At 37.3% G+C, this 21,524-nt stretch overlaps 1 protein-coding gene across 1 annotated transcript in view; it reads right to left on the bottom strand.

The window, feature by feature from the left end:
• VWA3B (von Willebrand factor A domain containing 3B) overlaps positions 1–21,524 on the bottom strand; it is a 198,031-nt gene that overhangs the window by 58,098 nt on the left and 118,409 nt on the right. Inside the window, 6 exon segments of the mRNA XM_055121327.1 lie at positions 9,615–9,771; positions 10,029–10,116; positions 11,439–11,555; positions 16,956–17,113; positions 18,129–18,131; positions 18,868–18,995. Of these exon segments, the coding sequence (XP_054977302.1) occupies positions 9,615–9,771; positions 10,029–10,116; positions 11,439–11,555; positions 16,956–17,113; positions 18,129–18,131; positions 18,868–18,995 (651 nt within the window).

Genomic DNA, 21,524 nt, shown 5'->3' with positions numbered 1-21,524 from the left:
GAGCAATGGGATGACTGTGACTCTATGACTGTGAATCAAGTCCCAAACATATATCAAAGATTCAGAAAACTGAAGGGAAAAAATGAAGTCAAAAGATACCAGTCAAACCCCACTGCTTATCAGACACATTAATTCAGCATGTGACTTCTAAATAATTTTTGTCAAGAGGAAGTTGCAAGAACAAGTGTGTTTAAAGGTGAACAATTTAGACTTTGACAACAATGACTTGCAGGAAAAAAAAATCATCTTTCAAAGCAGGGCAAAGTATCACAAAAACTTTAAAAGACAAAAGCAGTAACAACAAAATGGAAGAACTGGACATGTATATTTCTTGGAAAAAATACTGTCTTAGAAATCAATAAATTTACCAAATTTACCAATTATAGCTCAACTACAAGTTAACAACACAAAATATTTACCAAAATCACAACACTTCATCTAGATCGGCTTGATTCTTATCTTACTACCTTACTCAAAGAAAACCCTGTATAAATTTCTACTTCCCTCTTTTGATGACTTGGATCTCATGCTTTGCATGGCCATCATGTAATTCAGTGTGGTTGTAGTTCAGACAGGGTTCTTTTTGCATCCACTCTCATTGCTTTCTGTATGCTGATTTAGAGGAGGATAAAGTCATGCTCTAACACCTCAGTCTGTGGTCTTAGTTTTTACTATATGGTAGAATCATGAAGAAATTTTAAGACATTGTCTTTGTGATGTCAAATTTGATGTGGCTGTGAGGTCATAAGGAACATTCTCATAGGGACTTAGGTCATCAAAATCATGACCAATCATGCAAGGAAGCAGATGGGGAGGACTGTGCAGCTGAGTTTGGTAGTCTGACAGTTTGGTAGAGACAGAATAAAACCACCTTTCAAACACTTTTTTGAAAATAGTTTGTCTCTTTGATGCAAATCAAATATAACCAACTAATGAGGAATCTTTTAAAAATATTTAATAACAAAAAGGAGTCTCGAGGAATTATCTCCTTCAATCCTCCTTGAGATATTTTACCTTACTGATTTTAATAATCATGCCCTGTGTGAGACGATATTGATCAGGAAAGAGGTAAAAGGTTGGCAGCCAGTGTACTTTAGGATAATTTTAAAAAGAATAATAATGATAGTTCAATAACATTTAGAAAGGTGACTATGTTATAAAACATTTAATCTTGCTATTGAGGTAGATGCCAAGAAAGTAAATAATATGAAAAAGACCTTAAGTGATATATTTAGTTTACATAAGAAAGCTAGGCAGAATCTCCTGCCCGCCTGCCAGGCTGTCTTCATTGGGGCCCCTTGGAGGGGGAAGGGTTGAGTCTCCCTCTCTGCCCCAAGAAAACCCCGGCAGCCAATAATCTCCAGAACCCAACCACAGCCATACTCAAGGCTACTCTCCACAGGCTCAGATGAGCCTCACACATGAAGGAACCAACAGAGGAACTCAGGTATGCAGGACCTGTGACTGAAATCTCCAAGCCTGCTCTCATCATGACTGGGGCTCCTCCACTCAGACCCCCAGTTTTCCAGTAGCTAGGCAGTCACACCCACAAACTGCCCCCAGCATCATGTCATCTCATCAATGGCCAAGATCCAGAGACTATAAAAAAAAGCTCGCAGAAGAGAGTGATGCAGAATCTCCTGGAGCCTCTGTCCCTTTTGGAGAGCAAAGCAAGCTACCGAGAGTATCTCGCCTGTACAGCAGAACCTGCCAAGCTAGCAGAGCGTATTTGATATGCCAAAAACAATAACAATAATGGGCCTCATTCCCTTGACCCTAAAAGAGCCCCCAATATAGCAGCGTTGGGAAGGACAAGTAAGGAGAGGCTGCTAAAATGATTTGATGCTCTTCGTGTTCCTGAATCGAGCAAACGCCGTTGGGCTACACTAGCACTCGACAGGGATGAATGGAGATGTTACTGGTGCCCACTTGAGCAAATCGATGAGCAACAGGATGACAGGTGATACAGATGAAGAAAGCTAGACTCAAATAGAATATCAAATAGAAAATTAAAGACATTTTTACATAGCATTTGGCAAAGTTAGTTTTTAATGTTACTGTTCTTAAGTGGTAATAAAGATGTAGGAAAAAAATCTCAAAATTCCAAGCGAACTAACAACCCAATAATGAAAGAAATCATTGTATGTTAGTAATTCATGATATTAGGTATTGCTATGCCATTAAAATTTCTTTAAAAAGAATGTTTACAAGGAAATAACATGCTGAGTGAAGCAGAATACAGAAGAGAACACCACTATCACCTGTGATATACTACAGCTAAAATCTATCTGACAACATAAAGCAATGCTGATATGCAATCCTATGCATTTTGAAAATGAGGAAATGTTATGAAATTGGCATTTATATAACCATTGCTCAGCCCTGACTGAATTCACCCACTTTGCTATTTTTTAAAAAAATTTTATTGAATCACTGTGCAATAGTTATAAGCTTTCATGTTTGGGTTACAATCACACAATGATCAAACACCCATCCCTCCACCAGTGCACATTCCCCACCACCAATATACCCGGTACACCCCCTTTTCCCACCCTCCCCCTGCCTCCATGGCATACAATATTCCCCATACTCTCTCTACTTTGGGGCATTATGGCTTGCAGCACAGACACTTTCGGCATGCATCTCCCATCCCAACTGATTCCTCCAGTCATCATTTTTTTAGTGATCCCTTCGCTATTCCATCATGAAGCAGGCTTCCAGCTATGGAACAATCCTCCTGGCCCTTGTATCTACTGTCCTTGGGTGTCAGCCTCATGTGATGTTTTTCTATACTCCACAAATGAGTGCTGTCCTTCTATGTCTGTCCCTCTCTTTCTGACTCATTTCACTTAGCATGATACTTTCCATGTCTATCCATTTACAAGAAAATTTCATGACTTCATATCTCCTAACAGCTACATAGTATTCCATTGTGTAGATGTAACAAAGTTTTTTTTAACCAGTCATCTGTTCTAGGGCACTTGGGTTGTTTCCAGATTTTGGCTATTGTGAACAGTGCTACAAGGAACATATAGGTACACATCGCTAGTCATCAGGGAGATGCAAATCAAAACAACAATATCATCTCACACCACAGAGACTGGCACACATTCAAAAGAACAATAGCAACCAGTGCTGGGGTGGATGTGGGGGAAAAGGGATGCTCTTTCACTGTTGCTATTTTTTAAAAATTAAATCACTTCCAATAATTATTCCAGAACTTCCTGCCAAATTGGCCAAAAGAAGCCTAACTGAGCTTACACACAAAAATGTATAAATGGTGGAAATCCTATATGAATGATTGAATTTAGAGATAGGCTATTATAGATCTTGCAGTTGCTGGGAACTAAATCTTAAATCTCTGCTTATATACAGAAATATTTCAAGGTCTCACAGAACAAACTGGATTAAAGCCACAAAATCCACTAGCAAAATAATGTGTGAATCAGGTCAACTTAAACTCAAACATGCTATTGATTAAAGTATCGATTACATCTCATCATCTCATGTTTTTCTATCTAAATTTTAGAAAATTTAAAGCTTTCTCCCTACTTAAATTTCAGTTAAAGTGCATATAAGTAACTTAATTTGTATTGCAGATGAATATTTGCTGACTTAGAATAATGTTCACATTAGATATAAAACAGTAAATACAGTTTAAACTAATTTTGATAATATAAAAAACAAAAACACAAATAAAATAAAAAAGTTCTTACCAGAAAACCAAAAACTAATTCATCTTTACTGATTTTCACTTATCTATATTCTTCTTGCATAACAAATGTATAAACATATATTTCTAACAATTTTTTACGTTTTACTTTTTTACATTTTACATTTTTAACTTTTTAAAATGTCTTTTTACATTTTTAAAGATATCTAGTTAATTTAATTTTTATTTTGTATTAAATAACTGTGATTTACAAAGTTACTGATATTTATATTTCTAACAATTTTTTAACGTTTTACTTTTTGTTGAGTTTTAGCCATATAATATTTCAAGACCAATCCCACCACCAGTATCAACTTCCTTTCACCAGCGTTCCAAAAATCCCCTCCCCACCCTAACCCTGACCCCATCCTGCCTGTCAACTAGACAGATACATTACAAAGTTCAGTGGTTGCAGCTTAGATCTCATATTTTCAGTTTTGTTGATTCTGTGTTTGGGATATAGGGCTATACCACTCACCCACATCATCATCAGTATAACCGAAGCCCTGATGCCTGTTCAACCAATACTTTGCATTCTCTTCTTCACCCCTTGACTTTTTCCCTTCTCTGTCTTCACCTCTTCTCACTGAGGTCTAGGTTAATCTAGGCACCCCTCTCCTTTTGCTACAGTACAGTTCCTCATCCAGTATTCTATAAACTACAGATAAGTGAGATCATCCTGTGTTTGTCTTTCTTCTTCTGGCTTACTTCACACAACATGATATCTTCATTTCCAATCAAATTGCATAATTTCATCATTCCTTGTAACTACATAGTATTCCACTGTGCATATATACCATATCTTCATAATATAGTGGCTTTGGACACTTAGATTAATTTCATATCTGAGCTATTGTACTGAGTGTAGCGATGAATAACAGTGTGCATGTGTCCTTTTGAGAGAGTATTTTCCTGTCCTGGTGGTAGATGCCCCAAAGTGGAATTGCTGGCTCACATGGCAGTGCAATTCTAAGTTTACTGAAAACTCTCCAGACTATTTTCCACAGGAGTTGTACCCATTCCCACTAGCAGTAGATGAGAGTTCTTTTTTCACCATATCCCACCCAACACAGATTGTTCTTACTATTTTTGATATGCGCCATTCTCACTGGCATGAGATAGGTTTTATTTTGTTAAAATAAGCCTACCAATACAGTTATACTATGCTCAATGACACTAAACTCAAACGCAAATGTGACAAAATACTATCCACATCTTTAGCAGCACTCTTAATCTCTTTGTACCCAAGATTCGTCATCAGCTAAATGATGAGATAACTTACCACCCCTATTAATTGCAGATGCATTTTTTGGCTCTCTAAATTACAGGTGAGCTACTTTGGTAACATCAAAGGCTTTTCTTAAAAAGGGCTCATCACATACTAACTCAGGAACCTGTCCAGGACTCCTCGCAGCTGGGTGTGTAAAGGCCAAGTCTGGTTCACAAAGCCGTATGCTGAACCCAGTCTAGGTTTTGATGTCATTTTGTTCAGGACACAAATTATGATGATGCTGCTGATGATCACCTTGAGGACAGAATGATGACTTCATTAACACAAACTAATATTTTAAAATTACTTCAGCTTCTTTTAAAATTTAGGTTTTTATCAGCACATGAATCCTACCCCCACGGGTAGGATTGTTACAATGACACTGGGGTCTCATGTATGCTTGATTGTGTTGCTTGCAGGTTTCTTGACAGGTACATTTCAAAGTTTGTTGTTTATAGTTGCATCTCATGTTTTTAGTGTTCTTGAGTCTGTGCTCTTGATATATCTGCACATTTCTTAGTTGAGGTGCTAGTGAGGGGGTGGAGGGCGGGTCACACATATGAGTTTTGTGATGCTTGCATGCTCGGCCATGGCGCTCACTGTTGGTCACAAACCTTAAGCTGCAGTGCTAGCACACACCTGGCTGGGGCATGGCTGGAGTGCCAGAACTCTCAGACTGAAGAGCTGCTGGATCACGGTCTCTGCAGGTAGCAGCTCTGGAATCAAACTCTCAGCCTCAAGCTCACAAGGCAGAGTCTTTAGCCACAGAGCAATTTGCTAGCCCCTATTTCAGCTTCTTCAAAGAAATTGGCAAGAACTTTGAATTCCACATTCATCAAATAACTGACGCAGCTTTCTTCTGTATATCTTTGACAAGAGCTACAGGAAAATGATTTAGCCCAGGTCTTCTTAAACTTTTTCCATTTGTGACCTCTTCTGGCACAAGTAATCTTTACACAGTCCCAGGTATATAAAATAGTTCTATAAATTTTTTAAAAATCTTTTTAATTGGGGCCTTCCAAAACAATGCTCAGAAGGGTGGAGCCCCTTCTGGTGATTCTCAGCCAAATAGGCTGATAGTTCAATGCAACAACCTAAGGATGTGGGATTGTTCAGGTCCTGTGGTGGCAGGAATCACCAGCCACCTCAGAGTCGCTTGGGGGCCTCTAGGGCAGCATCTAGAAATGCTCAGGGACCACGTGTTGCTGGAGATAGAACTAGAGTCAGCTTCATCTCACCAGCCCCTTAGAATACATTGAAATTGTTCTGCAATCCCCAATTCAGTTATGGGCCCCACATGGTGTCATGGCTCCAGTGTAAGAAGTCGGAATCTAGTCCACTAGAACTAAAAGTGCCTGTTAACATCTTGCAGTGAAGAGCTGCGAGGGTCATACCTCTGCTCAATATTTCAGTTTCAAGGTGACAGACTTGATGCTGCTCTAGAAAACAATGAGAACTCTTAAGGGCATGTGTCCAGGAGAATAAAAGGCCCAAATATATATCATGGGTGGAACAAACAGCAGGGTACATTGTTATAGTTCTGTCCAAACTACATGGCTATGTCAGAGTAAAGGAAAAAGAGTCAATTACACTTTTTTATCAAGTGGGTTAAGAGACAAACATGTTTCCTTTTTAGCTCCATCCTCTTTTTTCAAAAAAATGTATTAAAGAAACATAGGTCTATATACAAATATAGGTATATCTCACTAACTTGGATATATTTCTAGAAAATTGTTTTTCTCCTCTGTCCACTTTGTCCTATATCTGGCAACATTGCTTATTAGTATTTTAACCTTACAAATTTGATGATCCAGAGATTTGATTATTTTATAATTTATATATTTTATAAATCCTGATTGTATATTTTATAACTTTCTAAAAGTTTATATCTTACGTTAGTCAGTTGAATAAAAAACTGCTTCCTTTCTTTTGCACTCAACTGAAAAATTCTAGGGTGGTTGGTGCTGATATACCTGTTTGATTAATAAATATAAAATATTTTTCATATAAGGGTAGAATTTTAGAACCTGGTCTCATTTTTATGAAATATTTGACTAGAGTAGTTTGATCATAAGTATATACTAATTAAAACAAAAATGATTTGTTATAATTAGAAAGTAATTATTTAATAATTAGTTATTTATTCTCAAATAATATGTCTCATGGAAAAGATAATCAATTCATACTATGCTTAAGAAATGATGCATATTCCACCCATCTCGTAAATATTTAGCAACACCAAATAACTTTAATGGTTCTAAAAAAAGAAGAAAACTTACTTAAGCTCAACTTTCTGGATAATCTTGGATCATCTCTTGCTAAGAAACTATTCTGTACCATTGAGCTAGAAAAAGGTCGATAATACCATGAATTTGTTCATATTTTTCTTTGTTTCCTATTTCTATAGAATATAGAAGATTTCCTACAGAGTATTCCTTATCCCTAGCTGTAAATCATATATAAAGGATATTTATAATATATGGAACAGTTCTTCCTGTAAGAAATTCAGAAACCATCCATGCAAGAAAGTCTAAGACGTACAGAACACTTTTGAAAGTTCAGAATATAGAATGAGCTGGAGCAATAGCACAGCAGGTAGGGCGTTTGCCTTGCACACGACCAACCCAGATCCGCTTCGTCCATCTCTCTCAGAGAGCCCAGCAAGCTACCAAGAATATCTTGCCCACATGGCAAAGCCTGGCAAGCTACCTGTGGGATTTTTGATATGCCAAAAAAAGTAACAACAAGTCTCACAATGGAAACATTACTGGTGCCCGCTCGAGCAAATCAATGAACAACGGAGTGACAGTGCTACAGCTACAGTATATTTCATAAATGCTTATGGTTTGGTTACCAGTAAGAAGTATATACTCATGTGATTTGCCTTTGGTTTTCTCCTTTTCTTCCGAACCCTGAATTTTTTACGGCAGTAAAAAATATCTTTATCTTATATCTTTATAGGACGGGTGTATGTGCAAGTGTGCTTTCACACTGAACACTACCCACATAAATCATGAAATTATATATATATCTATATTTAATAAAAAACATGTCTAATGCATTATTTCTAGAATGCTGTCATACACTACACATATTTTTCCTGAGATATACCTTTATTTCACTTTTATGCAAAATAAAATTTTATGTGGTCAATCTATAAATCTTATTTTACGGTTTCTTTCTTTGATCTTTCTTTTATGATCTATACTTCCCTACCTTTTACTTTCACTTTTGGTAAATATAGTTTTCAGTGAAACTTGGGTTTTTTAAGATTTAAAGGAGAAAATAGCACAAGAAAATTGAATTTCCAAAAATTCAGTAAATATACTCTGTCCCCTCAAATATTAATAAAAATTAATGCAAATAACAAGAAGTATCAATACACTTCCTAGAGTTCAGTGTCTTCCTATCACTTCTGAAGGAAATGAAATTTAAGTGATTAATATCTGACTAATCTGGTTGAGTTTACTGAGGTATAAATAGAACCTGCCAATCACAAGGTTATAGCCAGGGTTAGACCTGAAGGCAAAGAAATCAAAGAACCAGCCCAGAAGACCACACATGTCCTCCATAGTGAGAGTCACCCATGCTGTCACCCTGGGGTACACAGACAACACCCATATAGTTTCTCAAATGTGATTGAAAACTCCATCAATTCATCTGCTTCTTCAAGATGCATTAAATTCCAGCATTAAAAGACCAGTTGGATAAAGTTTTCATCTTTCTTTTGTTTTCTTTTTAGTTGTCTTGCTTTTAATGCTTTTTCAACTTTTATAGTGGAAAATTTCAAATATGTACACAAAGCAGACAGAAGAATAAGTCTTCCTCCACCCAATATTCTTACTATCCAAATTTAACAAGTAACAACTCACGGCCAATCTTATCTTCTCTTTTCTTCCCTCCACTACTCCCACCATCTGGACTATTTTGAAGCAAGTCCAAAACAGATTACATTTCCTTTCCAAATATTTCTACATGAGATAAGGTCATGTAAGGATATTATTTCCATTCAGTGACTGTAAAGCCTGATAAGCTCTATTTAAATCATGAAGTTGCTGTTATATTTTCCAGGAAGCACTGGCTTCAATCTTCATAAGCTTAAGCTTTTGTGTTCTTTATCCTTGGGCAGTCTGCTGAGGGACAGGCCTTCTTTGCTGCCCAATTCAGTGGAAAGTCTTTGGTACTGATTGGCATTTTTCACATTTACCCTTCCACATGCTCCCCTTCACACATACATTTTTCCTTCTGAGACTTTTATGATGGGAAGAAATGGTTGATTTAGGTAACTTAAGTCAAGGAAATATGTAAGCTCTTATAATTTCTGTTTTTCTTAGATATTGACTGATACTCCACTCAGGAAGCAAGACTAACCTACAAGGTTTTCAGACATGTCTAAAGCTCCACACAACCACTGACTAGTCATAAACTAAAAACCCAAGGAGGCCAGTTTCTTAGCCTGAAATAAAAAAAAATGCTTAAGAACCCTCTTTTCTTTTTAATTGCCTTGATAATGTTTTCCCAATAATTGAAATATATCTCTGTTGCAATTGTACAGGAAATAGAAATGGACTACTTTTGTTGGGAGCAGGTGTGGAATATATATCAAATGTGGTAGAGAGAAAATCAGTTTACCTCATGAAAGTTTGTGGAGACAAAACTCTTGCCCAGAAAGGGAACATAGGTGGAGCAGAGAGGCACTGAGGTCCCTGAGAAGACATCCTTGATGGTGAGTTTCTTGGCAACTAAACCATGGATATTGAGCCAGTCTGCTGTAGACAGACCTGAAGAACTAAGAACAAAAGACATTAAAAAATTAACAACAACAGGACTGAGCAACCGTGAGTAGGATGCTTGCCTTGCACACAGCTGACCTGGGTTCGATCCCCAGAACACATTTGGTCCCCAAATCCTGCCAGGAGTGATTCTGAGCACAGAGATAGGAGTAAGCACTGTCATCTATGGTAAAAAAAACCACAAAAAACATAAACACAAAAAAAATTGCAAAAATAAAATAACACAGCATCCCAGCAAATTTAAGGCACTCACTTTAGGTCATAATCCCCACTCCTTTCTTCAGTCACTGTTCCGAAAGATTTGTCATCTGAATATTCATTTGCCATCAGAATGCTTATTTCTGTGGAAGGAAAATGACAGCTATATAATTTCCTCACTTGTTGGATTTATATCAAAATGAAAATGGGTGCATGCTAGTTAATGGGTCATGTATCAGAGGATACTGATCTGTCAGAGTGGGGTTCTGTCAAGAATAATTTTTAATTGACACTAAAGACCAATAGGTAATCATGTTTCTGTCACTGTTGTGTATTTACCTCACACCACATATATTAAAATAGCTTCCTATAGAAGAATGAAATCAATCATTTTCCAAAATCATATAATATAAAAAATATTAACAAATGTCACCCTCATTTTATACAGGAAAGTCTTGATTGAGATTTTAGTTGCTTTATGCCTCCTTAACTGTACATAGAAAATCTTAATCCCTTTCAGGTCCTATTTAGTTGTAGATTTAAATTTTAAATTAATGTGGTGCTGACATATATTAACTTGGATTAATAAAAAAAAGAAAAGTGTCAGTTAATCACAGCATCAAGACAGAGATATTTAGAAGTGAGTTAGTTAAAAGCCTCAGAAAACCTCCTCTCCTAGGATAAATATCCTACTCATCCTATGAAACAACTTTAAGGATTGTGCTTATAACAGACTTTAAAAATACAATTGTTTAGTTGAAACCAAGGAACAGTTATATGATTAGTACTTAATAATACAGACTTATACTAAATCTTTAATTGAACAACCACAAGTGTAAAGTGGTCACTCGTCTGCTTCCACTCCGAAGGGGATTGTTTGTGTGTGTTTATGTGTGTGTTTGTCTGTGTCTGTGTATGCATGCATGCATATGAATAGGTGAGATCATCATTTATCACTAATTTGAGATATGATATTACTACAGGAATACACATTTTCAAAAAATTAGTGTTTAAGAATAGTTATTTTGTCATTTGTAATAAAAATGGGAATAGTCCTTTCTTCCTCATACTTAACCCACAAAAGGCTGACATTATGGATGAGAGAAGGGTTCATTGAATGGCACCAAGTGTGAAGGAAGGAAAGAAAAAAATCCAACTATGAAGTGTTAGATTTTTAAACACAAACCACGGGGTGAAGTGAGCATTACTGCTGACACAATACTTATCTGAGCCATGCATGTCTTAATCACCTAGCACAACTCAATGCAGATCTCACCTTGAGAAAATAGCATTTAATAAAGCAGGTAGATCTGATTTACAAGAGTTCTTGGAGTAGGAATCAATCTGGATCCATGCAAGATGTTCTCCCCAACCCACAAATGCATCTATACTCAGCTCTTTCAGAAGGCACACAGGGAAAGGATGGTCAGCCCGTGCTTCCAGAAAGAGCCCTTTTTTGGCTTGCCTTTGTCTTCTGGAGGGCTCCAGTGGCTGGAACTGGAAAGGCTGTCACTCCTCACACTGTTAGTTAAACTCTTGTTCATGGAGAGCTGATTTCTGAGCATGCTAGTTTTGGTTGATTCTGTTGGTAACACAAAAAGAGGGGTTATAGGAATTTGGAGACAATGCTCCATTAGATACAACTGTTTCCCTGTAGTCTTACAGAGAACATAGCTTTCCCAACCCCTGGAGGAGAGTCCTGGCACTGACTGAAGACCATGATAAGGAGTTGTTCCACTGATTTTTGTCTCTTGGAAAGAAATACACTTCCAAACTCATTTAGGCTGCTGGTAGAACTAAATTCCTTGCAGTTTTAGGACTGAGTTTCCATTTTCTTATTCCCTTAGACAGGCAACTTCTTTCAGCTCCTAATGTACAGACATTCATACTTAGTCTTTTCCATCTGCAAACCAACAGAGGTCCACTGAACTATCTCAGGTTCCAGGTTTCTGACCTTGTCATCAGCTGAACAAATAACTGCTTTTAAAGGGCTCATAAGAGCACAGTGGGTACCTAAAATTCAACAAAACATTATCACAGGAAAGTTTGGAGCAGAACATCTTTGGCAGAGCATTTTTGGAAATCCTGCCTACTACTAATGCTGTTCAGACCATTACTTATATCAATCTTTTTCATTTCTGGTTCACATCTGGCAATGTGACCACAGGGGTTATTCCTGACTCTGCACTTAGGAATCACTCATGTTGGTTCTCAGGGGACAATATGGGATGCTGGGGATCAAATCCGAGTTAGATATATGCACGGCAAACACCTTATCTGCTGTATTATCTCTCTGGCCCCTATTTATATTATTTTATACCTTATACCCCCCTCTTGGCTTTCTTAAAATATCCAGCAAACTCATCAAATATTGACATTTAATCTGTGCATTCTAAATAATAAGCTTGTGCCAAGACATCCTGATTAAACTTTTCACCTGAGATACATAAGCTACACCAGTTGTATATGTGTTATGGCCTACAAAATCAAGAGGTTCTAGTACCAAGGCTTTATGTAGTATCCTAATTTTCAACATGAGGGTACTTACCATCCCTTGTAAGAAATTAAAAACTGTGAAAATCAGTTAATAGTCTGAAAATTGTCTATTGCACAGGATGGTATCCATACATGTAAACAGGAGTGTTCTGTATATTATTCATTGTTTTGCTAGCCATCAGAAGAAGTCCTATCTTAGCTACCTTTATTTATTTATTTATTTTGCTTTTGGGATCACACCCGGAGATGCACAGGGGTTATTTCTGGTTCTACACTCAGGATTTACTCCTGGCAGTGCTCAGGGGACCATATGGAATGCTGGAATTCGAACCCGGGTCAGCCATGTGCAAGGCAAACTCCCTACCTGCTGTGCTATCGCTCCAGCCCCTTAGCTACCTTTATAACAAAGAATTTTAAAAGAATAAATTTTCTTGGGTACCATGTCATCAAAATAAATAAATTATCCATTTAGGAAAATTGAATTCCTTCCTGCCCCAATGATACTCTGGATAGCCACCCTGACCAAAATCAGCATGACAAAACCAACCATTTTATACAGGTGTGCCAAAACAAAAATTAAACTTTGTTCCAAAACTGTAGTAATTTACAAATACTGTAAATATTGAATAAAAACATACTTCTCTGCCAGTGAAATAAAATATGTAACTATTGACCCAGCTCTGTATAATTAGTTTATACATACACCAAACCTGACAAACAAATGTTATTGAAAAACTGAAACCACTGGAAAGAAAGTATGTGAGTTAAGGCATATGCCTTGCATATGACAGAACTTGGTTCAATTCCTGGCACCACATAGTTCTTTGAACACTGCCAGATGTGGTTCTAGAGGGCCCCACATAATCCCCAGCAGAACAAGGCCCAAAAAGTGCTGCATTCTCAAGCCCTTGCATCAAACCACTAGCTCTGTTGTCCAAGAATAACTGGGAGAGACCCATGGACCTTTTGAGAAAGGATTGGGAGACTCTCTCTTCAAAAGTTGAAACAATCCCTGCCCCAAGGACCCAACCCCAGCAGCCGAAAATCTCCAGAACTCAACCGCTGCCATGCTCACGGCTGTTCTCTACATGCTCGGGCCGAGCCTCACCCACGAGTGAATCCAAAAAAAACTCAGGTATACAGGACTTGTGACTGAAAACTCCAGGTTCAAAGGAACAGGAATGGGTGACCTCCCCCCATCTCCCCTTGTTCCCAGCAACTTGGCAATCACACCCATAAGCCACCTCTGTCTGGCGCCAGATAATTTTGCCAACAGCCACAATCTAGAGACTCATTGTCCTTCACTCGTAAGAGAGCATAAATGACTTGCCATAGCCATGCTGTCAGACCCAGCATCAGGCTGTTTCATTTGGGGCAACCAGAGGGGAGCAGGTGGGCTTCTCCCCACCCCAAGGACCCAGTCCTGGCATCTGAAAACCTCCAGAACTGCATGGCCACAAATGCAACTGTGCAACATCTCATACTTCACACTAATATTCCAAGAGTAGTGCACCACATTTGATGAGGTTTAAAGTAAAAGGCAACCAATCTTAGAAGGAAATATATTTTTATAGATAAGGTTCAACCTTTAACAACATGTTAGTGATCTCTTATAGAAGGGCTTAATGGCCTCTGGATGAAATACAACAATCTTCATGCACTTTCCCCTAAGGAAACTTTTTTGGATCATTTTCAGTGGTTTTTCATGACAAACAATACAAAATTAATTATTTTGGTTTTGCTTTGGGGCAAGGGTTGGGGTTCAGGATGGAATCTCCTGAAATATGGTGGTGGGAAGGTGTAATGGTGGTGGGATTGGTGTTCGAATATTGACTGTGATCAAATATTGTGAACTAATTTATAAAAATTAAAGAAAAAACAAAAGTTGAAACAAAATTAAAATCAAGCAGTTTTCTATTAATAGTAAAAATGCTAAGTCAAGTGAATGCAGAACTATCAGGAGGCCATTAAAATGTTTAGGATGAGTAACAAGTACCACCTCTAGAAAAACTTATTTGTTGGAATGGGTGGGCTGGACTGGCAAAAAGGACGTAGCCAGAGAAGTGTCCCACTTGGGAAAACCTTCTTATCCCCAGTGGGCCTAAGATCTTCCTCTCTTAACAGAGACACCCAGTAAAAGTGAACAGTACATTCAAGAGGGATCAAGCTATAGCACGATACCCCTTTCTAAAATTGCCCTTGGTTTTACGGGTTTGAGAATCTTCTTACCTCCTAAAAAAATCTGTGGAAACCTAAGAGTTAGTGATGGCAAAGTGATTACAACTCCTTCCCCCACCCCACCACCACTGACAGACCTCTAACTGCACCAGACGGCACCTATGGGAGCCCAATTAGTGATGGGCCAGCATAGAAACTACCAAAATAATGCCACAATGTTATGAAAATCATCAAGCCATTGAACCATAGTCCAAAAGAGCAGACTAATACTGATATACTAGCTTTAAACAGGACAGCTACTTCCAAAAATAAACGGTTTAAATAAAACCCAGAGACCCTATCATACGAGACAAAGCATTTAGGATGCTTTTTTAAAATTACCCATCATAACAAAAGCCAACAAAATCAAATCTTGAATAAGAAAAGGTGACCAAATGATTCCAACTCCAAGCTAATTTAAAAGATGAATTAATTAGCTAATGGATTTCAAAGATATTAACACAAAAATGTGTCAACAATTATCATAAATATTTTGATGCAAATAAACAGAATCCCAGCTAAGAAAAAAAAGTTACAAAATAAATTTCCAAATGGAAACAACAGAACTGAAAAAAAAACTATATTTTTGTTGTTGTTGGATGCTCTAATAATACAGTGCAGCTGACAGGATAGATGTACAAGAGAACTTGAGAATGGTAAATAAATAAATAGAACCCTGGAGGTTTTTAGAGTTATAGCAAAACTTTCAATATTCAAATAATCAGTATCAAAATGTCAAAGAGAAAGATAGTTGAACTCAACAGAAGCACAGCAAATTTGATGGGAAAGTTGCATAGGGTACTACCAAGCTACTGAGAATAAACATAACACAGAAGGCCCAACTAGCACTATCCAGCTCAGTAAATCCTCGGGCAATTACTTTAGTAACACCATTACGAAATACAATGTAGAATGACCACAAATTTATTTTTACCGATTTTTTTAAAAATTACATTTGTCATTTTGTTGTAACAAGCAATATGAAGTAAATTTGTGCCTGCTAAGGGGACAAGCTTGGTGGGTGAGAAACTGGGAACAGTGGTGGAGGGAAGACCGCACTGATGGTGGGATTGGTGTCGGAACACTGAATGTCTGAAACAACTGTACTATTAACTTTGTAAAACCTGATATTATAATAAAACCCAAAAGAAACAACAAAAATAGTGGAACTGAGAAATTGTTTTAAGAAATAATAGGATAAAACATCCCAAGTTTGATAAAAGACATGATGTACGAATTCAAAAAGTTGAAAAGAATAAACTCAAAAACAGAATAAACACAAAACATTCAGATGAAGATGCATTATTTTTAAAAAGAAGGGGAACATTTAAAAGGAGCTAGAGGGGGATGGAGGAAAAGTAGTATCAAAAGGGGAATATCAATTTTGATCATACTAAAAGAGGCACAAGAATTTTCAGCTATCTGAAGGGAAGAAAAATCAACTGCAAATTCTGAATATAGTAAAAAATGCCCTTCAGAAATGAAAAAAAAAATAAATGTGTTTCTATACAAAAAGGACTGGAGCAATAGCACAGCAGGTAGGGTGTTTGTTTGCCTTGCACATGGCCGACCCGGGGTGGATTCTTCCATCCCTCTCGGAGAACCTGGCAAGCTACCGAGAGTATCTTGCCTGCACGGGAGAGCCTGGCAAGCTACCCATGGCGTATTCGGTATGCCAAAAACAGTAACAACAAGTCTCACAATGGAGATGTTACTGGTGCCCGCTCAAGCAAATGGAACAATGGGATAACAGTGCTACAGTGTTACAGTGCTATACAAAAATAGAAAAAGATTTTTAGTTTAGTAAAAAGATTGAATACAGAAACTTTTTAAGACGAGATTAAAATGATAAAGGAAATTTTGGAGAATCAGGAAAAGCAAAGGGAAGCAAAAATGCGATACATATAATAGATTATTATCTCACCATATGATTTATAAGTAATACTTGATGACAGATAAGGATTATAACACCTTGGTCCGATAGATAGTACAGCGGGGAGGATGCTTGACTCTCATGTAGCAAACCCAGTTCAATCCCTGGCACTGGCACTCTGTATGGTCCCTGAGCCCTGCCAAGAGTAAGCCTTGAGCACAGAGCCAGGAATAATCTCTGAGCACCACCAGTTGTAGCCCCCAAACAAAACAAAACAATACAAATTTAGGCTTCTTTTTAAATAACATTGTTTTCCCCCTCCTGCTTTCTTGCATTGAAGGAAATTTTTCTTGCTTTGAAAACCAGTAATAAAATTCCAATCATGTTCACTGATACCTGCATGGAGGACTTTCTTTTTCTGAGTCTTTTTATTTGAAGTGTCCCTCTGTACTTTTTTCATATCTAGAGAGGACAGCAGCGCTGATTTAATGCCAGAGAGATGCTGTGTACATTTTTCTGGGGTCAAATCCTTAGAGGAGGTTTCTTTTGGATGCCTGTTTTGATTTAAGTAAAAAGGTAGACAAAGGGGAAAAGCACACACACAAATAAGATAACATGAAAGTTTATCAAGAAGGTAGATCAATACAATTATGTTGATGCCACTAATTTAAAGAAGTGAGCCCCTGGCTCTGTCAATATGAGTAACAGAGGAAGAATCTTCTGTTCCATGAAGAAAAGTGGATAGGGATGAAATATTGACATACATAAAAACTTGACCTTAGCCCAGTACCATTAGATATAGCTCACAGCACAACTCTCTTACAACCTAGCTGTGTGACTTGGTGACTTTGGCTGGGTATTTTCTCACCATAAACTGGAGGAAATTGGGCTATACATTGACCTCACAGAGCTGATTAACAGAAGGGAGAGCTAGCAACAAACCAGAAAACTGCAGAAATCAGTTTTTCTAACTGAAGGGCTGGCTGAACAGATAACTTTTATACAATACAGAAAAGTGAAACTCCCAGGCCAGATCATTGTGGCAAAAATCTGAGGAAGTACAGCAATTTACTTTCAACCACAGCTGAGTGGGTGAACCAACTTTTCCAAAAGCTATCATAAGGATGTATAGAAGCACAATGTCTATAGACCAAGATTGCTCTGTCTTTTACTCTTCTTGACAATATTTCTGAGCCTTTACTATGGATCTGAAAATCTCTCATTTGAACTCTCCAACCATCTTTTTTCTACACTGTAAAAATTATCTGGTAGGGGGAGGGAACTAATTCATCCATGGTTTATGAATAGTTCATACAAAATACCAAGGCAACTTCCTAACACAGCTGGTCATTTTGTCCTGAGATTTTCAGTTTGATTAAACAAAGGGGAGATAACAAGATACTGGTCCAAAGTCTGAGAGAACATAATTTGCACCAAAGTATCACCCATTTCTTTGATTCTTAGATTACTTATGCAAATTCTTTGAATTTAGAAGATGTATATGAGCTTTCCCAAACAAATACCTGAAAAAACTAATGCTAAAAAATCTCATTGCATGATACAGAACACTTACTTTTACTTATTCCATGTCCTGCCTCCAGTCATAGTAGCTTAATTTGCTGAGAGGAAAATTGGGAATTTCAATAAAGAAGAACTCCTCATTTACTTAAATGCGTTTTCAACTTCTCTCCATTTTACTTATACTCTTTTAACATATAAAGGTATCCTCTTGAAAGAATATATGTAAAGCAGTGAGAGTTGTGTATTCATGAAATATATCATTTTATAATATTTGGTGCTTTTTCAGAGTTGGTTGGGTGGATGATTTTATTTTGACTTCAAAATTAATTAGATGCATATTTGAAAATGGAATCATCTGTTTCAAATTCTGTCAACACAGCCACCATTTCAAAGATGAAAAAACAGACTCAGCAATGGATGGGTGTAGGCAGATGATCTGTCAGAGCCATACAGTGTAGCCAGACTTTCAGCAACTCCCGTCAGAGTCAAATTCTCTTCAATACCACTGCTCTTCCTGGTCATTTCTGGGATAGAGGGGCCCATCCCATGTCGGGTAGAGAAGAAACCACACTCACTACTCATGGTGCTGACCTGGATGTCATAACTTACATAAGAGAGTATGTGGCCTCTTCAAAAAGTTATTAAATTCCTTCATTGTGGTTTCTATTTTTAAAAAAAAAAATTATGTGGCCTTTTTTTAAACCAATTAAATCTCTCAAAGACTTGGATTGAGCAAATCAACTGCAGGACCCCCAACACCAGGGAAGAGGAAGTTCAGCTCACTCACTCATTTCTTTCCTTTACACTGTTGTACCACCAGTCCATCACCAAAGACTCCAAATAAAGGTCTTGCAACTTCTGCAGGTCACTGTGTCCCTGCTCCAATTCTTTAATTAAAATGGTCATATCTTCATTCTGCCAAAATGAGAAGTGAAAAAATTATGAGTTTCAAACATTAAACATTTCCAATAGAATGTCAACTCTCTCAGGAAAGGAAGACTCCAAAGAATTTCATATAATTCATATATTATTCCAGTGTAGACAGTTTTATTGATGTATAATTCACACATGATACACTGAATGCATGTCATGTGTATCATTTGGATAACTGACATTCACATCTTTGAAAACATCTGTGATCAAGAGAAAAAACATCACCCCCAAAGTTTCCTTGTGCTCCACTATAAATCTGCTCCACCTCCTCTCCTACAATCTCAAGCAACTACTCATCTGTTTCCTGTTTAGTTTTTTAGTATTTAATATAAATATAACTTTTGTTGACCTTTCTTGACTCATAAAATTATTCTTAGCTTCACTTATTTTTATTACTCTTCTACTGAATACTGAAAAATTGGTCACCTGTTGATAAATAAACATTAGAAGTTTCCAAGTTTAGGTTATTAGAAATAAAACTATGAACATTTGAGTACAATCCTTTGTATGAGTATAATCCAACATCTGCATTCATTGGGTGAAATGGGTGGTGATGTTAATCTTTCCTTTATTTATTTTTATTGAATCATCGTGAGATATAGAGCTACAAAGCTTTTCATGATCAGGTTTCAGTCATACAGTGTTATAACACCCACCCCACCACCAATGACCCAGTTTCCCTCCCGCCACACTCTCCCAGCTAGTCTCCATGGCAGGCAAATTTTTTTACTGAATCACCATGGCTACAGTTGGAAAACTTTCGTGTTTGAAATTTAGTCACAAGATGACCAAACACCCATCACTCCACCAGTGTACATTTTCCACCATCAATGTCCCCAGTATCCCTGCCCTCCCCCACTCCACTCCTTCCCCTGCTTCTGTGGAAGACAATTTCCCCCTTACTCTCTCTCTACTTAGGGGAATTATGGTTTATGGCAGACACTTTCATTCTCTCTCTCTCTCTCTCTCTCTCTCTCTCTCTCATTTTAGGAATTATGCTTTGGAATACAGGTACTGAGAGGTTATATGTTTGTTCCTTTATCTATCTTCAGCATGCAATTCTTATCCAGAGTGATCATTTCCAGCTATCCTTGTTATAGTGGTCTCTTCTCTACCCCAATTGCTTTATCCCCCAGCATTTGAGGCAGGCTTCCAACTGTGAACCAATCCGTTTGGCCCTTGTCTCTACTGTCTTTAGGTGTTAGACTCATATTATGTTATTTTATCTTTCACTTATGATTGCAGTCATTTTATGTCTGTTCCTCTCTAATTCATTTCACTTATCAAGATACTCTCTATGTCCAACCGTTTATAAGCAAATTTCATAATTTCATTTTTTTAATAACAGCTGCATAGTATTCCATTGTGTAGATGTACCATAGTCTCTTTATCCTGTCATCTGTTCTCCGGCACTGGGGTTGTTTCCATATTCTGGCTATTGTGAATAGAGCTGGAGTGAACATAGAAGCATAGATAGCATTTCTGCTGTGTAGTTTGGGGCCTCCTGGTGTATATTCCCAGAATTGATATTGTTAGATTGTATGGAAGCTCAATTTCTAGCTTTTTGAAGAATGGCATTCCCACCAACAATGAAGAAGAGTCCCTTTCTCCTCGAATCCACACATTGGGTGCTCTTGTTATTTTTTGATGTGTGCCAGTCTCCGTGGTGTGAGATGATATGTCATTGTTTTGATTTGTAATTCCCTAATGATTAGTAATGTAGAGCAATTTTTTCATGTGTCTTTTAGCCATTTGCATTTCTACTTTGAGGAAGTTTCTGTTCATTTCTTATCCCCATTTTTTAATGTGGTTGGATAGTTTTTTCTTCTAAAGTTCTACCACTGCCTTACAAATCTTGGATATTAACCTGTTATCAGATACATGTTGCTTAAATAATCTTTTCCAATCCGTGAGCTGTCTTTATATCTTAGTCACCATTTCTTTATAGGTGCAGAAGCTTCTTATTTTAATGTAGTCCCATTTGTTTATCTTTGTTTCCACTTGCTTGGTCAGCAGTGTTTTATCCTTGAAAATTCCTTTAGCTTCAATATCATGGAGGGTTCTGCCCACATTTTTCTTCATGTATCTTAAGGATTCACATTTGATATTAATATCTTTGATATTAATATCTTTAATCCATTATGATCTGACCTTTGTGCCTGACATTAGAAAGAGGTTTGAGTTTATTTTTTTTGCATGTGACTGTCCAGTTTTCCCAGCACCACTTGTCAAAAAGACCTTCCTTGTTCCATTTCGCATTTTTCTCTCTCTCTTTTCTTTCTCTTTCTTTCTTTCTTTCTTTCTTTCTTTCTTTCTTTCTTTCTTTCTTTCTTTCTTTCTTTCTTTCTTTCTTTCTTTCTTTCTCCCTTTCTCCCTCTCTCTTTCTTTCTCTCTTTCTCTCTCTTTCTTTCTCCCTTTTCTTTCTCCCTTTCTCCCTCTCTCTTTCTTTCTCTCTTCCTCTTTCTTTCTTTCTTTCTTTCTTTCTTTTTTCTTTCTTTCTTTCTTTCTTTT

Source organism: Sorex araneus, chromosome X (genome assembly GCF_027595985.1).
Source record: "Sorex araneus isolate mSorAra2 chromosome X, mSorAra2.pri, whole genome shotgun sequence".
NCBI classification, from domain to species: domain Eukaryota; kingdom Metazoa; phylum Chordata; class Mammalia; order Eulipotyphla; family Soricidae; genus Sorex; species Sorex araneus.
Note: the sequence above shows the minus strand (reverse complement) of the source record. Positions and strands in the feature narration are given on the sequence as shown.